The sequence below is a fragment of the Diadema antillarum genome, unplaced genomic scaffold (genome assembly GCF_040938485.1).
Source record: "Diadema antillarum isolate AM-2024a unplaced genomic scaffold, OU_Dant_1.0 seq00000507_RagTag, whole genome shotgun sequence".
In the NCBI taxonomy this organism is placed as follows: domain Eukaryota; kingdom Metazoa; phylum Echinodermata; class Echinoidea; order Diadematoida; family Diadematidae; genus Diadema; species Diadema antillarum.
In genome coordinates, this window is record NW_027271462.1 from 3339973 (window position 1) to 3353950 (window position 13978).

The 13978-nt window shown below is 36.3% G+C and overlaps 1 protein-coding gene across 1 annotated transcript in view; it reads right to left on the minus strand.

Annotated features, from left to right (window-relative positions):
- The window catches only part of LOC139734019 (plexin-A4-like), a 32809-nt gene that overhangs the window by 13800 nt on the left and 5031 nt on the right, over nucleotides 1–13978 (minus strand). Inside the window, exons 6-18 of the mRNA XM_071644826.1 lie at nucleotides 13523–13638; nucleotides 12348–12480; nucleotides 11203–11356; nucleotides 10525–10624; nucleotides 8945–9056; nucleotides 7982–8119; nucleotides 7630–7728; nucleotides 6055–6148; nucleotides 5179–5369; nucleotides 4334–4488; nucleotides 2783–2897; nucleotides 2025–2158; nucleotides 523–687 (exon numbers count right to left, since the gene is read on the minus strand). Of these exons, the coding sequence (XP_071500927.1) occupies nucleotides 523–687; nucleotides 2025–2158; nucleotides 2783–2897; nucleotides 4334–4488; nucleotides 5179–5369; nucleotides 6055–6148; nucleotides 7630–7728; nucleotides 7982–8119; nucleotides 8945–9056; nucleotides 10525–10624; nucleotides 11203–11356; nucleotides 12348–12480; nucleotides 13523–13638 (1706 nt within the window). The remainder of the gene's footprint in view (nucleotides 1–522; nucleotides 688–2024; nucleotides 2159–2782; nucleotides 2898–4333; nucleotides 4489–5178; nucleotides 5370–6054; nucleotides 6149–7629; nucleotides 7729–7981; nucleotides 8120–8944; nucleotides 9057–10524; nucleotides 10625–11202; nucleotides 11357–12347; nucleotides 12481–13522; nucleotides 13639–13978) is intronic.

Below are 13978 nucleotides of genomic sequence, written 5' to 3' on the forward strand. Positions count from 1 at the left end.
ATTTCAAATTATTTCCATGTTTACAAGTTATGTATTTCATAATGCCATATTGTATATGTATAACCTCCATGTTCTGGACCCCATTAAAGACCAGCGATGCGATGTAATATGGTATCGCTGAATATGGGTCATCCAGCCGTTGTTGTTTTTATACGGAAAATCAAATCAAATCAAATCAAATCAAATCAAATCATTTGTCGTCATGCTTTCAGAACACTAACTGGAACATTTGTACATTACATACTGGGTTAAGTGATGTTACAGACTTTTTGCTCGCAGTTTCTGTAGTTTCTATGTATTCTGAAATGTTCATAAAGCTCAAGGTATCATATCAAAGATGCTACTGTAACATGCTGGGGGGCGTTTCATCAAAGAGTTCGTCGGAGGTTTTCAGTGCTATTAGCCAATCAGACGCAAGGATTTCAGTAGCTTTTAACAGTTGTCAGTGTAAATCACTGACAAAAAGTTTCATGAAACAGTCCCCTGATCCATTGTGTGCACTTGATATAAAGTCTGACTTACGATATAATCGACTGTGTCCTGTCCAAGCCAGTGATAACTGGGTTGGGCATGAAGGTAAACACATCAGTTGTTGTTAGCTGTGTTCCATCAAAGGTCATAGTCAAAGCGTAACTGTCCTCTGAAGATTCTGTGGTTGTACAAGATGTTTCATTCAGACTACGAGCACTGTGGGAAAACAGAGCAGTTGATTCTCTTTCTGTTACTCCCCATTACATTGCATCATAATGGATCGTAATCATTGTATCTATAGATGAAGTAACAAAAAACAAAGAAACAGTCTGGGATTTGAACCCTTTACTTTACTGCTTACAGGGCTAAGACTGCCAGCTGTGCTGAAGCCATTTCAAGACAGTGGCACAATGGATTTGGAATGAATGCCAAATGCCCTCAGATCTCTGTGATAATGTGTATTAGTCTTCAGTTGCTTCATGCATGAGGAGTGGTTTTTTTTTTTCATAGAGTGTGCAATCTTTGGGATTTTTTTTGTATTGTTTTGCCTTTACTGTTGGTAGTATCAAGATGAAGTTGGAGCAGTTACCCATGTCTTACATCTATAATTGCTTACACGTTTAGAAAAAAAAAAATCATCTTCTTCAATGATATACGAAGATCATCACCCAGGGTATTATTGCCCAAAATGCATTTCATGGTTTCACTGTAAAAAGGGAGTCTGTACGGTTATTTAGAAATGCCATCTTTTCGCTTAAGGTAAAAAAAAATGCTCTTAATCCTAAAAATATCACCAGGGGCATATGTGTCCACTCAAGCATTTCTCATTTTAAAGACAGTTTTGCAATATTTCTCAATATTAACAGACAAAATAACGGAAATTTTGTCACCAGCTTTTCCTTTTAAAGTGCGTAGACATAATATGAACGAGTTGATAAATACCGGTTTCCGTTAATGATAACGAAAAAAATAAATCTATATTTAAGCCTCCTACTTCGGCCATTGATGTTACATATTTGAAAGTTAGAAAATTCACCAATATCTTAAAGTACACAAGAACTTGGTTAAAACTGACAGGAAGCTCAGGACACTGTGTCATGGAAGTTGTCAGCCCTGACAAGTTGCCAATTCTTGATAATCACCATGGTTACAGTCAGGCACCAGAGCTTCTCAGCCAATCAAAACCAAGGACTTTACCGAAGTTGTCAGAGACTGACAACTTGTCAGGGCTGACAACTTCCATGAAACGGTGCCCTGATGTCAGAGGAGCCAGCACTGCCAAGTCTTGATAATAGAAATCAATTTCAATATTAATGAAAGAAAAATTCAACCTCCTGTTCTAGTCAGGTCATTCATGCAACTCCTGTGTAAGAATGTTCATCAAGATCTTCATAGTTGAATCTGAAAGGGAGATTAAAGGTCAAGGGAATAGTACTGCTAAAATGACACACATTCCCCGTCTTCTTGCCAAATGATCGTTAAAACATGAGTAGTTGTCCTCATGGATATTCAGCGTGAACATGCCCACATGCAACTTTCTAATGTCAACTCACATATCAATACATTCTGCATCTCCGAATCGGGCTATTACATTCCTTCCGGAAGTGAGGAAATCTCCAGAAATCGTGACTCTGGTTCCACCTGCTGCTGGTCCCTCTGTCGGAGTGAATCCACTTATCATTGGATCCTTGGAAGAACACACATGAACAATGTCTTGTATGGGTGATCAAAGGTACTCAATGAACGTATTACTGTGGCTTTATCAGTCTCGATCTGTTAATCAAGACACTGGAAGTCCGCATCAGCACAAAGGCGCTGGTCATGTGTTGCATAGGAATGCTCCTCTGAATAGTAACCCCTCAGGGTTAGTCGTTGTAAAATATACAATGCATAACACAATATAAAGGTGCTGTCAAATGTTTATATAGTTGCTAGTACGAGCTGTACAAGCTCCCCTCGATCTGTGATGAATCATGTCCCAGAAATATAATATTTTTGATATGGTGACAGTAATACATTATCAGCTCATACTGTAGAATAAAAGTAGAGGACAGCTGTAAGCATGAAATTCCCTAACAATTTTATTTTAAAACGATACAACATGAAGTTAAATAGAGTTCTATATACTTCATATCAAAAGATGTCTTTTAGACATTAATTCTTTGTGATTAAGAATGTTATCTTGAAATTCCTTTTAAGTCTGGTGTCAATGACAAACGTTTCAAATTCTCCTTTGGATTTGTCCGGAGAATTAACTGCAGTTTTATCAAATTGTGATTACAAGTAGGAGAAAACTACAAAACACACTTACTCTGTACAAAAACTCGTCTTCACTGCTTGCCTCTCTCACTTGACTATCCAGAGTGACTATGAGGTCAATTTGTCCCTCCACTATTTGACCTGCTCTTCCTGTCAAACAACTGACACTAAAAAGCGATCAATATGTGGAATGAATTGTACGCAGTAAGCTCAAATATGCTGGGGAGAAATGACTCGTTGAACTCAACCAGGTGCTTTGCTTTTATAATATTAAAGATAAATAAACACACACACCCACACACCATCACACACAAACATGCGTTTTAAAGGTCATATTTTTCCCACCTCTCTGAACAGGGCACATTTGTTTGTGAAAGAAGATAACTTTTGTACCAAATACAGTGCCCAGGAAAGTTGAAAATTCCACAGGAATCACGACATTCTATATGAGTTTAAAAAGTCACCTTCTCAGCGTCACATTCCTTAAAGTAAAAGAACGAAACACCCGAGTGAGTCTAAAGATATTGCTTTCTTGTCTTCTTACCCTAAATGATGCCAAGGGTGAGTTTTATCGTGTCTTTCTCCTTTTCTTGACGTGACCATAGTGTCAGGGATAGTTGTACTTGAAATAGGTGTTGCGTCAAGTTTAAACATGTCCTATCTCATATGCTTAACGACATTGAAATAACGATCTAAACTGTAAGATCTGCAAACTCCGAAATGAGAGTGCACTTTCTCCCCAAATGTTTGTTTGTTTGTTTTTGCTCTTTTACAGTTGTGGATACAAACATAGGACAGAAATTTACTCTTAAAAAAAGAAAAGAAAAGTGTCCTTTTTTTCTCAAAATAAGCCCCCAAGCGGCCATTTTTAACTATTGAAACGAAATTAAAAAAAAAACAACAAAAGATTGTCCTGTTTTACACAAGCATAATACGACAGGTAGAAAATTGTGCCTTAAATCTTTCTCATGAAGGGAGCAGATGCAGTTTTGTTATGAGTATAGAACAAGACACCTCATCGCTGTTGTTTTTAATGTCACCATTTGTGGCGAATCTGCCCATGCACTCAAAGCCCATCATCATCATGTCTGGTTTTAATACTCTTGCCTCAACACTGTGACAATTTTTCTCAACTATTTGACACTTTTCGAAGAAACCTTATGAAAACTGCCAATACTTTAGAAACTTTTACAAAACGTGTTTCTCTCTCTATCTCTTTCTTTCTTTCTTTCTTTCTCTCTCTCTCTCTTTTTCTCTCGCTGCATTCATTATGATTTGAATATACACCAATTTTGAATTGAACTATCAAGGCTTTCTTCAATTTGCTGTCACAAACACATAATCAAATTCTATCATAATACAATCCTACTAATACTCAGAAAATTACACGGTTGGTGTAACTCTTGTACTATCCATGATGCAAAATAATGGACAAGGCCATAGTGTCACTAACCAGTGAGGGTACTTGAAAGGTTTAGTTGGTTTGTTTGTTGTTGTTGTTGTTGCATTTTCAGGCGACTGGAAACAAGCTGGTTCTACATTGATTTTGTAAAATTACTGCCCTAACTATACTATGGTTGGCTTGATGAACCACCACACAAACCTTTGTCCAGGCTCATAGAACTCTTCCATGTCATTTAGATCGCATTCAATCCCTGCCACTCTGATACTGGAGATATCCTCAAAATTTACTCCAAGGTCAGTTCCAAAAACTTCTAATCTCGTTCCTCCATCTACTGGTGCAATTGCAGGGTAGAACTATCAAAGAATTTCAGAGAGGACAAGCAGCAGTTATTATCATGCTGTAGAGCTTACATTTGTATAGAGACCCTAACAGTGACAATGGAAACATGAATTTTCTATCAACATTTGCAAGAGGTTTCCCTAACACCTCATGTAATGTATCATGTTATTCTAAATACTTTTCCATTCCTAGAATCTATCTATCTATCTATCTATCTATCTATCTATCTATCTGTCTACCTATGATATATACAAGAATTTCTGAATCAATTTCCTTTCAATAACGCATGTAAAGATCATGACCTTTAATGAATATTATGATGAACATTGTCTGTTGAATATGAGTATAATTTGCAGTTAAAATTCTTGCATTATTAAAAACACCAACACTAATGTTGAGTCCTCAAAACATAAAATTTGCTTTCAAAATACAACTAAGTATTATGAATAATGTATAGGCAATCATGTAATTCGGTAGTACAATACAAATTGTGATGTATTTAAACGTGAGCTAATATCTGTACACAGAAATATATATATGAAAAGCCATTCTCTATCTTTACTTTGGGGGCTATTGTTGATGCGCCTACATCCAAAGCAGCATTCTTATATCACACCTCATTTCTATTATGATATCACTCTCATGAATATTCCGACAATATCTGACGCACAGGTCAATGGAGTCTGAACGAGAAATTATCTTACACCAGTGATTTCAGGGGGATTACATTGCAGATACTGGTCCTGATTGAGGGGAGTATTCCCATGGCAGACTTCGCTCTCTTGAACGTTGCAGTCACCACCACACCAGAGACATTTTAGTCTTGGAGGCGTTGACACGGGTGATAGACAGCGACTGCAGCTATCGCTATTCAGTGAACACTTGTAAAGTGTCACTGTGATAAAAATAATGAAGGCAATAAGTAAATCAACATGATATGATTCTCTACATGAAGACTGAATCATTGTTCGTTACAATATTAGTACCAAGGGTCCTCCTGCTTTCAGTAATTTTGCATCAAATTCATTCTGTACAATTCTCACCCTTTAGATGTATAATAGTATAGATAGTAAGTGTCAAACAATAATAACCAAGATCTGGCCCGTATAATGTATCCAATCGAGAAACGCTCTCTACGACCAGGCTACCATGTTAAAAGACTTGAAAGGCGGTTCCGTGCAGAGCAAACAACAGTTTGAAAGATAAAATACAACACCAACATCATCAAAGTAGAAATTACAAACTCGAAAATCTTCAAAGGTCAGTTGCTAACAGTTCAAAGAAGTTTGATTCAGTAAATGACAATCAACACCAGAGCCACTGCATTCTTCTTACACTGCATCAGTATCACACCAGCTATCACTGCATTAATGTTAATGCGTGTTATCAGTGCCCTTGACAATAGTTTGAATGGAATGAGGAAAATGATTCCAATATTGACATTGACGTTTTATGGATATAGTGCGTATATCAACTACCTTTATGGCGATTGAGAGACTCACAATCGCACCCTCCTCCTTAAATGCACAGAATTGTATTACAAAGGTTGAACTTCATTCATTTATGGCACACATACAAACCTTCAGACCCCGTCAAGTCGTCAATAATGTTTTGGGAATTCCAGCGGACAGATACACTCACATTGGTTTGGAGGACGTCACTGCTGAACATGTACTGTGGGTGCCAGATCATACAGTAGTAATTGAGCATAATATTATCATGGGAAACAAATGAAACAAACATTTTTCAAAAATACTAATTCAATGGGCGTTCCACTACCATGCGGACATAGCAATTACAGTGCAGAATTTTTATCCATGATGTGCATATAAGATTCAATCAATATCTTATTAATCATTGTGTGTAGCAGTTACAACTACATGAATTATGATACTACCAACACACAGCAAAGAATCATACCTATAATGTTTTATGCATTAGTAAATGGATTTTTATCTACATCAGCAGTAAAGAAGGGATTATAAGGACCCTACATGACTTCTTCACCTCGCTCTTTTTGATTTGATATTTTGATTTGATTAGTTTTATTTCTGCATTCAATCAAATACAATTTGAATACAAATTTCAAAAAGTACAAAGACAAAGAATAGCAAGTGCAGTGAAATAAATCGATAACAGTACACAAATAGATACACATAGGTGATTGCATTGAGCAATGTACATACACAGAAACAGAAAACAAAATATACAGTATATTTCAATAAATAATAGAGATCATTTAATGCAGGAGACCTCGCTCTTTTTATTCGTGATCATTATATTGTAGAGAATGTATACGATAGTGTGCTGCTAACATTTACAACATATGCAGCTTTGTTTCATATACTGACAGCATTGATTTGAGGTAATGGCGTAAGGTGGGGTTTGTACAAATAGCATAAGCGGTTATTCGTTATTCCTAAGGTTCGTTAGTGTCGAAAACAAAATAAGGTTCGTTTTAACACTAGTTCTATAACTCCCATAATCAAGTAAGATCATTAAATCAAATCATTTGTATGATATAATACTAAGGCAAAGAGTCATTGTTAAAAGGAAATTCTGGACCAGTGAACAGTTTGTTAAAAAAACAGATTTTTTTTTTTTTTTTTTTTTTAGCACAGCAGTAAATGTTTGGATTAGTATCAGATGAAGAGTAAGGAAGTTATGGAATTTAGATATTCGTTAATTTTGCAAGACAGTTCTCGAACAATTCATATGAATTTGTTAATGGTGAACTGATGATGTTCAGTCAGTTTTCCATTGATTGTGAAAATATGACTAAAATTCAGTTCTTCTGCCACAACCTTTCCAACAGCCATAACAATTTTTCTGTGAAACATATTCAAAATAATGATCAAACAAAATATTAGAAACTGAGACTGGGACACATTATTGTTTTTTTTTAAACAGGCTAGAAAAAATTACGAAATTTCATAACTTTATGTACAAAGTATACTGTAAGATGGTAGGTAATGATATCAAGTCGCCATTGACATATTCACATTGACTGTTTTGTGAAAATCAACGAGATTTAACAATTTCATAACTTCTATAATTTTCGTCCGATCTTGATAAAATGTTCACCGTTATGCTATACTCTCCCCTTTCAGACTTACTTTTTAATGGTCTAGATATCTCCTTTAAAAAGTACTCACTTGTCGATCAGGACAGTTGACAAAAGTCTCATTGAAGTCTGTGACCTCTACAGTCTGTTCACTCCCGTCTACATGCATGACACATTCATACATGGTGACCTGTCAAACAGAGCAGTAAAGCGGAATCTTAAAATCTCAAGTTTTATCTCTCCTTGTAGTTCAATGTTGTTTTGATTCCCTGGTATCACAAGTTGGATTTGAAGTTATATAGTGTAATACAATGTAATGTGATGCAATATTATCAAGGTAAATGTAATGTGACCTTCATTGTACGGAATACACACACAAGCAAACAAACAAACACACATGATTCAGATGTTATACCTTGAATCATGCAGATTGTTTTTCCTACCTTGGTAGGATCAGTTGGAAGATTGGATGCCATTATGCTGTAACCGGCTGCAATATTGACTGGTATCAGGGTTTCTTCTGGCACACCGAGGATCTGAGGGCAATATTCCTGCCCTCTTCTGCCTGTCTGACTTGGCATCTGTTTGTTGAAATGATACCAGTGTCAGTCTAACAATTGGATTCAGTATAAGTTATGCAGTTTATGGAACCAATCAACACACTTTACTGTGAGCTAACGTTATCATATTATGACACATTAATCATCACATTCGTCGATTGTTCGTTCTCTTTCATACTTCAGGGTAACAGATGAACATCTTCTTTTACACGTCTTCGAACCTTAGCACGTCTAAACAGGGGTGAATCCAGGAATTCCGTAAAGGGGAGGCGCCTTTACAAATTTACAGGAGGCCCACGCGCCCCTCCCCCATTTCTTTCCTTTTATTTTTTATTTTTTGTTTTAACAACAAATACAGAGGGGGCGATCGTTTGTTATGAATCCGCCACTGCTAAATCAGCTCAACAGCGTATTTAACAATGATGCAAGAATTCAGATTGAGAGTTGCATCTAGAGCGAGAGTTACAAGCACATTCAAACGAAATTCCGATCTCACTTATTCTGGGGCCTGTTCCCAAGACAATACTGCTGTGTTATTTTTTTTTTCATTTCGTTTCATTTCATTTCTTTATTAGTCCAAATTATGTATAACAACGTGGCATGTAAAATTGGTTTTGTCACGCATTCATAAACACATATTAACAACAGATAAACAACAAATTACATTACATAACACCAAATGAATATAGACAAAATTGCACGTCTTCGAAAATTTATTTCCGCTTTTTACCTGAAAAGCTGACTCATACGCTAGACTCGAGAGGTTACCATAGGCAATTTGTAAATGCATGTGTACATGTTATGATGTATGTGAGTTACACGGAACGTAAAAGAAAATAGACTCACATTAATACCATTTACAATGATGTCATCGACACATGATGAGCTGTCGTGTGTACACCTGTTTTCATATACACACCAGTCACAAGGCCACCGGCTAGTCACACATGATGAACATCTACAAATAGAGTGAAACGATGCGAGAAGTGTACAAGATGTATTTGTGTGTCATGACTAACGCATTTTCTTTTTTTGCAGTGTCTTGCTTGGAAATCAGCTTGATATGGATTGTTTATTCATAGTGCTAGTATAATGAAGTAAATCCGGAGTGATAGAGTCAATCACAAAAAAAAAATAATAATGAAGTAGAATGATGAAGGAGAGAGTAACTGATCACCACAAATAATTTGTTTTGAAATGTAAAAACAGTGTTTGAGATTTGATCAACAACATGAGGACAAGAAAGGCTTGGACAGATCTAGATATGTTGGAAAATGGGTTTAATCTTTATGTAATATATATTAACAATCTACACTCCTTACGTAGCGCATATGACTTGAATGAAGGGATAGAAGAAGAAAATAGGACAAGCAAGAAAAAAAAAGAAAATATAAGTGAAGGACTGAAACAGAGCTATGAAGTTATCAACGAGATTATTATAAATAAGTTTTGAAAATATGTTCAAATTCGTGAACTGAGCCGGTAAGCTGAATATTGTGTGGTATATATTATTCCATTGCTTTACTTTATTCTTTCGTCTACCTAGCCAATTTGCAAGAGAGTGCATTTTAGTGACACGTCTCTTTCACCCTCCCCCTTTGCCTTCTTCTCTTAAGCTTTCCATTTCATTTTCTCTGACTCGGTATTCTATCCTGTTTTTACAAATTGAGCCAAAGCTTTAACACTTTTGTAAAGCTACACAAAGCTACAGCACGGCCCACTGAGGTACACCCATGCAGCTCCTAATGCAGTCTGAATCAAACTAAACTAATAAGATCAAACTGAATTTCCCCACTTCTTTTAGCCTTCAATACGGATTTTATGTAGTTAGTTGATCTTGACGGCAAACATTTATCCTACTTTGCATGACTGATTTTCCCCTAATCTATTGCTCTCCTAAATTACACACTATACCTTTTTGGCTTAGCTATCTTGTCTAAGGATATTTGGCCTGAAAACACTCCCTATAAAAGTTCGTAACGACTTCACACCATTTTCTCACCGTTCTTGTATTTAGATATGTATATTATTACATTAGATTATGTATATCTATCCTATACAAAATCATATAGTCTCTGGACATTTCTATAGCTGAGATTATGACTAAAAATATCAGTTGTAACTCAAGTTTACTGACCTTTGATATTCTACTAGTACTTTGAGTATGTCCCCCCCCCCCCCCCCAAGCTCATATTCGGTCACCTGTACATTACAGGAGGCACACCTCAGGTAGAGATCAAGAAAATCTATATCAGGGTCTTTCTTGCTGAGCAATAACATGAGAACATATTGGGTCTACGGTCTGAAACATATAGTGAAAATCCGGGAAAAAATCTAGCAATTCAATTCTAATCTCAAAACAAATTCTTCCATGATATACAGAGACAGATGTTATGGAGCTGTTGGTTGCAACAAACACGACTTACGACGAGAGGCGGGTGCAGTCAAAAAAGAAGAAATCTCTCTCAACAAAGTTCACTCCACTTTCAGTCGACTTAATTGAGAGTGCCACACCCACATTGTCAGCTGTGCAGAGGAAGAACATTATCATGAAAGAGAGAAAGAGAGAGAGAGAGAGAGGAATCGTTAAACTATGGAGTCGGAGTATCTGAAACAATATAAGAGATATTACCCTTCCCATTTTCACTAGTCTCATTAACGTCCATTTGCATGTTTATCATAATCATGATAATGTTATCCTGGGTGAAAGGGTGGTTATTTTTCTGGACACCTATGGCAGAAATAAAGTCTAGGCAACTTTTATACACTTATTTATAACAATCACATAGTTTTACAATACTCGCAATATGAAACAGCCGATATATTATCATGACCTCTTTACAAATATAAAACAGGACGCCGCTCAGGTAAGGTTTGTTAATCGAATTAGTTTATCATCAGTCGTCTTGTTCTCAAATTCCCTTTCATTCGGTATTATCAACATGTAGGGCCTACATGGAGGTATTATCAACATGTAGGGCCTACATTCCGAAACTGCCTCAATGATGCTAAATTTCAAGACAGAAAGACACATTCTGCCATAATACCTAAAAGACAAGGGAGTGTCAAAAGTTCCATTACAAAGTAATGTGATTACTACAAACCTCCTTTAGGTATTTGTGGTACAGAGCTTGAAGGTGGCGTAGTACAGTCAACTGTATTTCCAGAAGTAACAGCTGACACTTCGTAGGAATCAAACACACACCTGTATTCAAAACTATTTGTCAAAGCAGGCAGCTGCTGTACTGTGATGGCCAACTATATATAAAAGAAACACAAAACTTCACAGCAGCAAACGTCAAAACATATACATTATGATACCATCATAAAGTTATGGAAACTGTGTGAGGATACGTAGGGAATATGTTCAGGCACATTGTAATGTCTACGTCTAATAATTGTGAAATTCCACTTCATAAAATGGGAAAGACGATGTTTATTTCAAAATTGACAGAGCTACAGATTGACTTATGTGTGAAATAAAACCGTACTATGAATTTATACACGTATATAGAACAAGAATAACAACACACACAAACTAAATCCACTAAAATCGATTTGATTGAAAGAAACAATATAATGAACACAAATTGTTATACAACGCACCCTTTCAGTTTCGCAAACCACCTAAAGTGACTAAACGAGGGCGTCACTGATTAGGTAAAGTAGAATCTGGCGTGGAATTACAGTTTTTTTACATCCAAAATTAATAGTTGCACACTTTTTTTTTTATACAAATGAGGGCGAGGTGACATTATTATGAGAGTCACAAAAAAGAATAGAAAAATGCACGGAGGAGGGGGGGGGGTACAACACGGTCACATGGCCTCATATGAATAAATACGGATGTACGTTTGATAAACTGAGTGGTGCATACAAAGCAGTTGAGCAAATCATAGGGAAATCAATTAAATCTATGAAATGTATGTATGAATAGATTTTTCATATGTCCATGTTTGAAACACACTATGAGAAACACTTCCACCTTTCATTTTCAAAAAGAACAGTTCAGCTCGTTTAATGTAAGCACATAATCACTTCGTTAGAGTTTGTACAAATAACATTGGGCATTTAAAGAGTCTTTGAAACGAATACTGTCTTAATACCTTTAAATGATACCGACTTTACATTCAGGGCATCACTGTCATAAACTCTGTCCTTGTCATTTTCTGTCCTACATCTAATAGCTCTCTGTCAGGAATCTGGTTATAGCATTGTACATGCTGTGGACGAACAGAATTGGACTTACAGGCTGTTCACTCAGGTCATGTCTAATGCTGTCTGAAGGCTGAATGTCAGAGATGCTCACACACTGTACAGCATTGTAGGACAACCACCGAGTGGATTCATCGCTCCGAGCACAGTCCATGTATCTTGTACATCTGGCAAACATCACATTATTGCCTTATTGCCCCTTGAAATTGGTTTTCATTTCACTGATTGAGTCAAAGAGTTAATTTCTAGGCCCAAGCAAAAGCAATGATCACTGAAAATGCAGAACTTAACACTGAAGAATATGTATGAGTACAACAGAGTCAGATGTGGTAATGTCGTCATTTGTATGATAATACATATCATAGGCGGGGATGGGGAGGGGGAGGAGGTACTGGGGGAGCATCCCCTCTGATTTTTCGGGGGGGGGGGGGGGTGTCGTTCCCCCCTCCCCGGAATCTTAAAGCCTAATATTGTTATTTTCCTATTTGATTACCATTTTTTGGTAATTTTTGTATCTGTGACCACATTTGCCTGTAAAAAGTAGAACCTAAATATACCCATTCAAGTTCCAAATATCAAGGTGATTAGTACGATTCCAGTCCAAGGGACAAATTTGTTTATTTTCGATTAATGATTTAAGAAGCAAAAATTCTTAATCGTTATTAGTACTGAAGTGAGTAACAGACCTAGATACATGTATTTGATGTCCTTGATGTACTTGACGTATTAAATGTCCTACACTAGCTCCCTCTCTATTAAGTGCACAATCACGTGATATTCAAATTGCGTATATTTAAAATCTTTTTCATTTCGTTAAAAAAATATATATTACTGCTCAACCCCCCCCCCCGAAATCTTTAAGAAGTTTGAAGAAAAAAAAATCTTGTGTCCATGGTATTAAGTCTATTTCAAATGAGTGATTTGTAGTTTCAGACAAGAGCTAAGAGTAATCAGTAGATCAATATAAAGCTATAGATATAAAGCTATAGATATAAAGCACTGTTAAAAAAAACCACAGCCGCTCATACATTGCAACCTTGATAAGCAAAAATATTCATTACCAATCCTTTAAACTGGAAAAAATTCAGTTGAGTCAGCTCTCCACATTTACAAACACATTTAAATTTGTCTTCGAATTCTTTTCCAGTAGTTTGGATATGAAATGTTTTTTTCCCCTCGAGGTCTGCAAGCTGAGAGTGGCCATCTTACCTGGTTTCGAGAGTACACCATCCACAGTAAGGGTCTCCACCATCACCATCGTTTCCTCCGATGCATTCATCACAGGTGTGGTAATTACTGCAGTTAGCCAAAGACAGCTTCAATACCTGCATGTTCACACCCAAAATCGGTAAATCCATCGCAAAACGGGCTAAGCGCGATTTTTAAGCAAATTAAAGTCCCGATTAAAGTCCATAGTCATCGTCAGTAAAATAAAACCTTTCCAAAGATAAACCTCACCTTTAGCAAACAAGGATTATTTTTCCAGTCATGATTAAATATATTTCATTTTTTATATATTTGACAATATTTGTAGCAAATTTTCTCTCAAATTTCTCTGATTTACAAGAGTGGAGTTAACTCGTTTTGTGATGAAACTCTTCGTATATAAGATATACATTTATATGTATGTGTTTGACTATGTGTTTGTGTAGTAAGGGGAGAGCA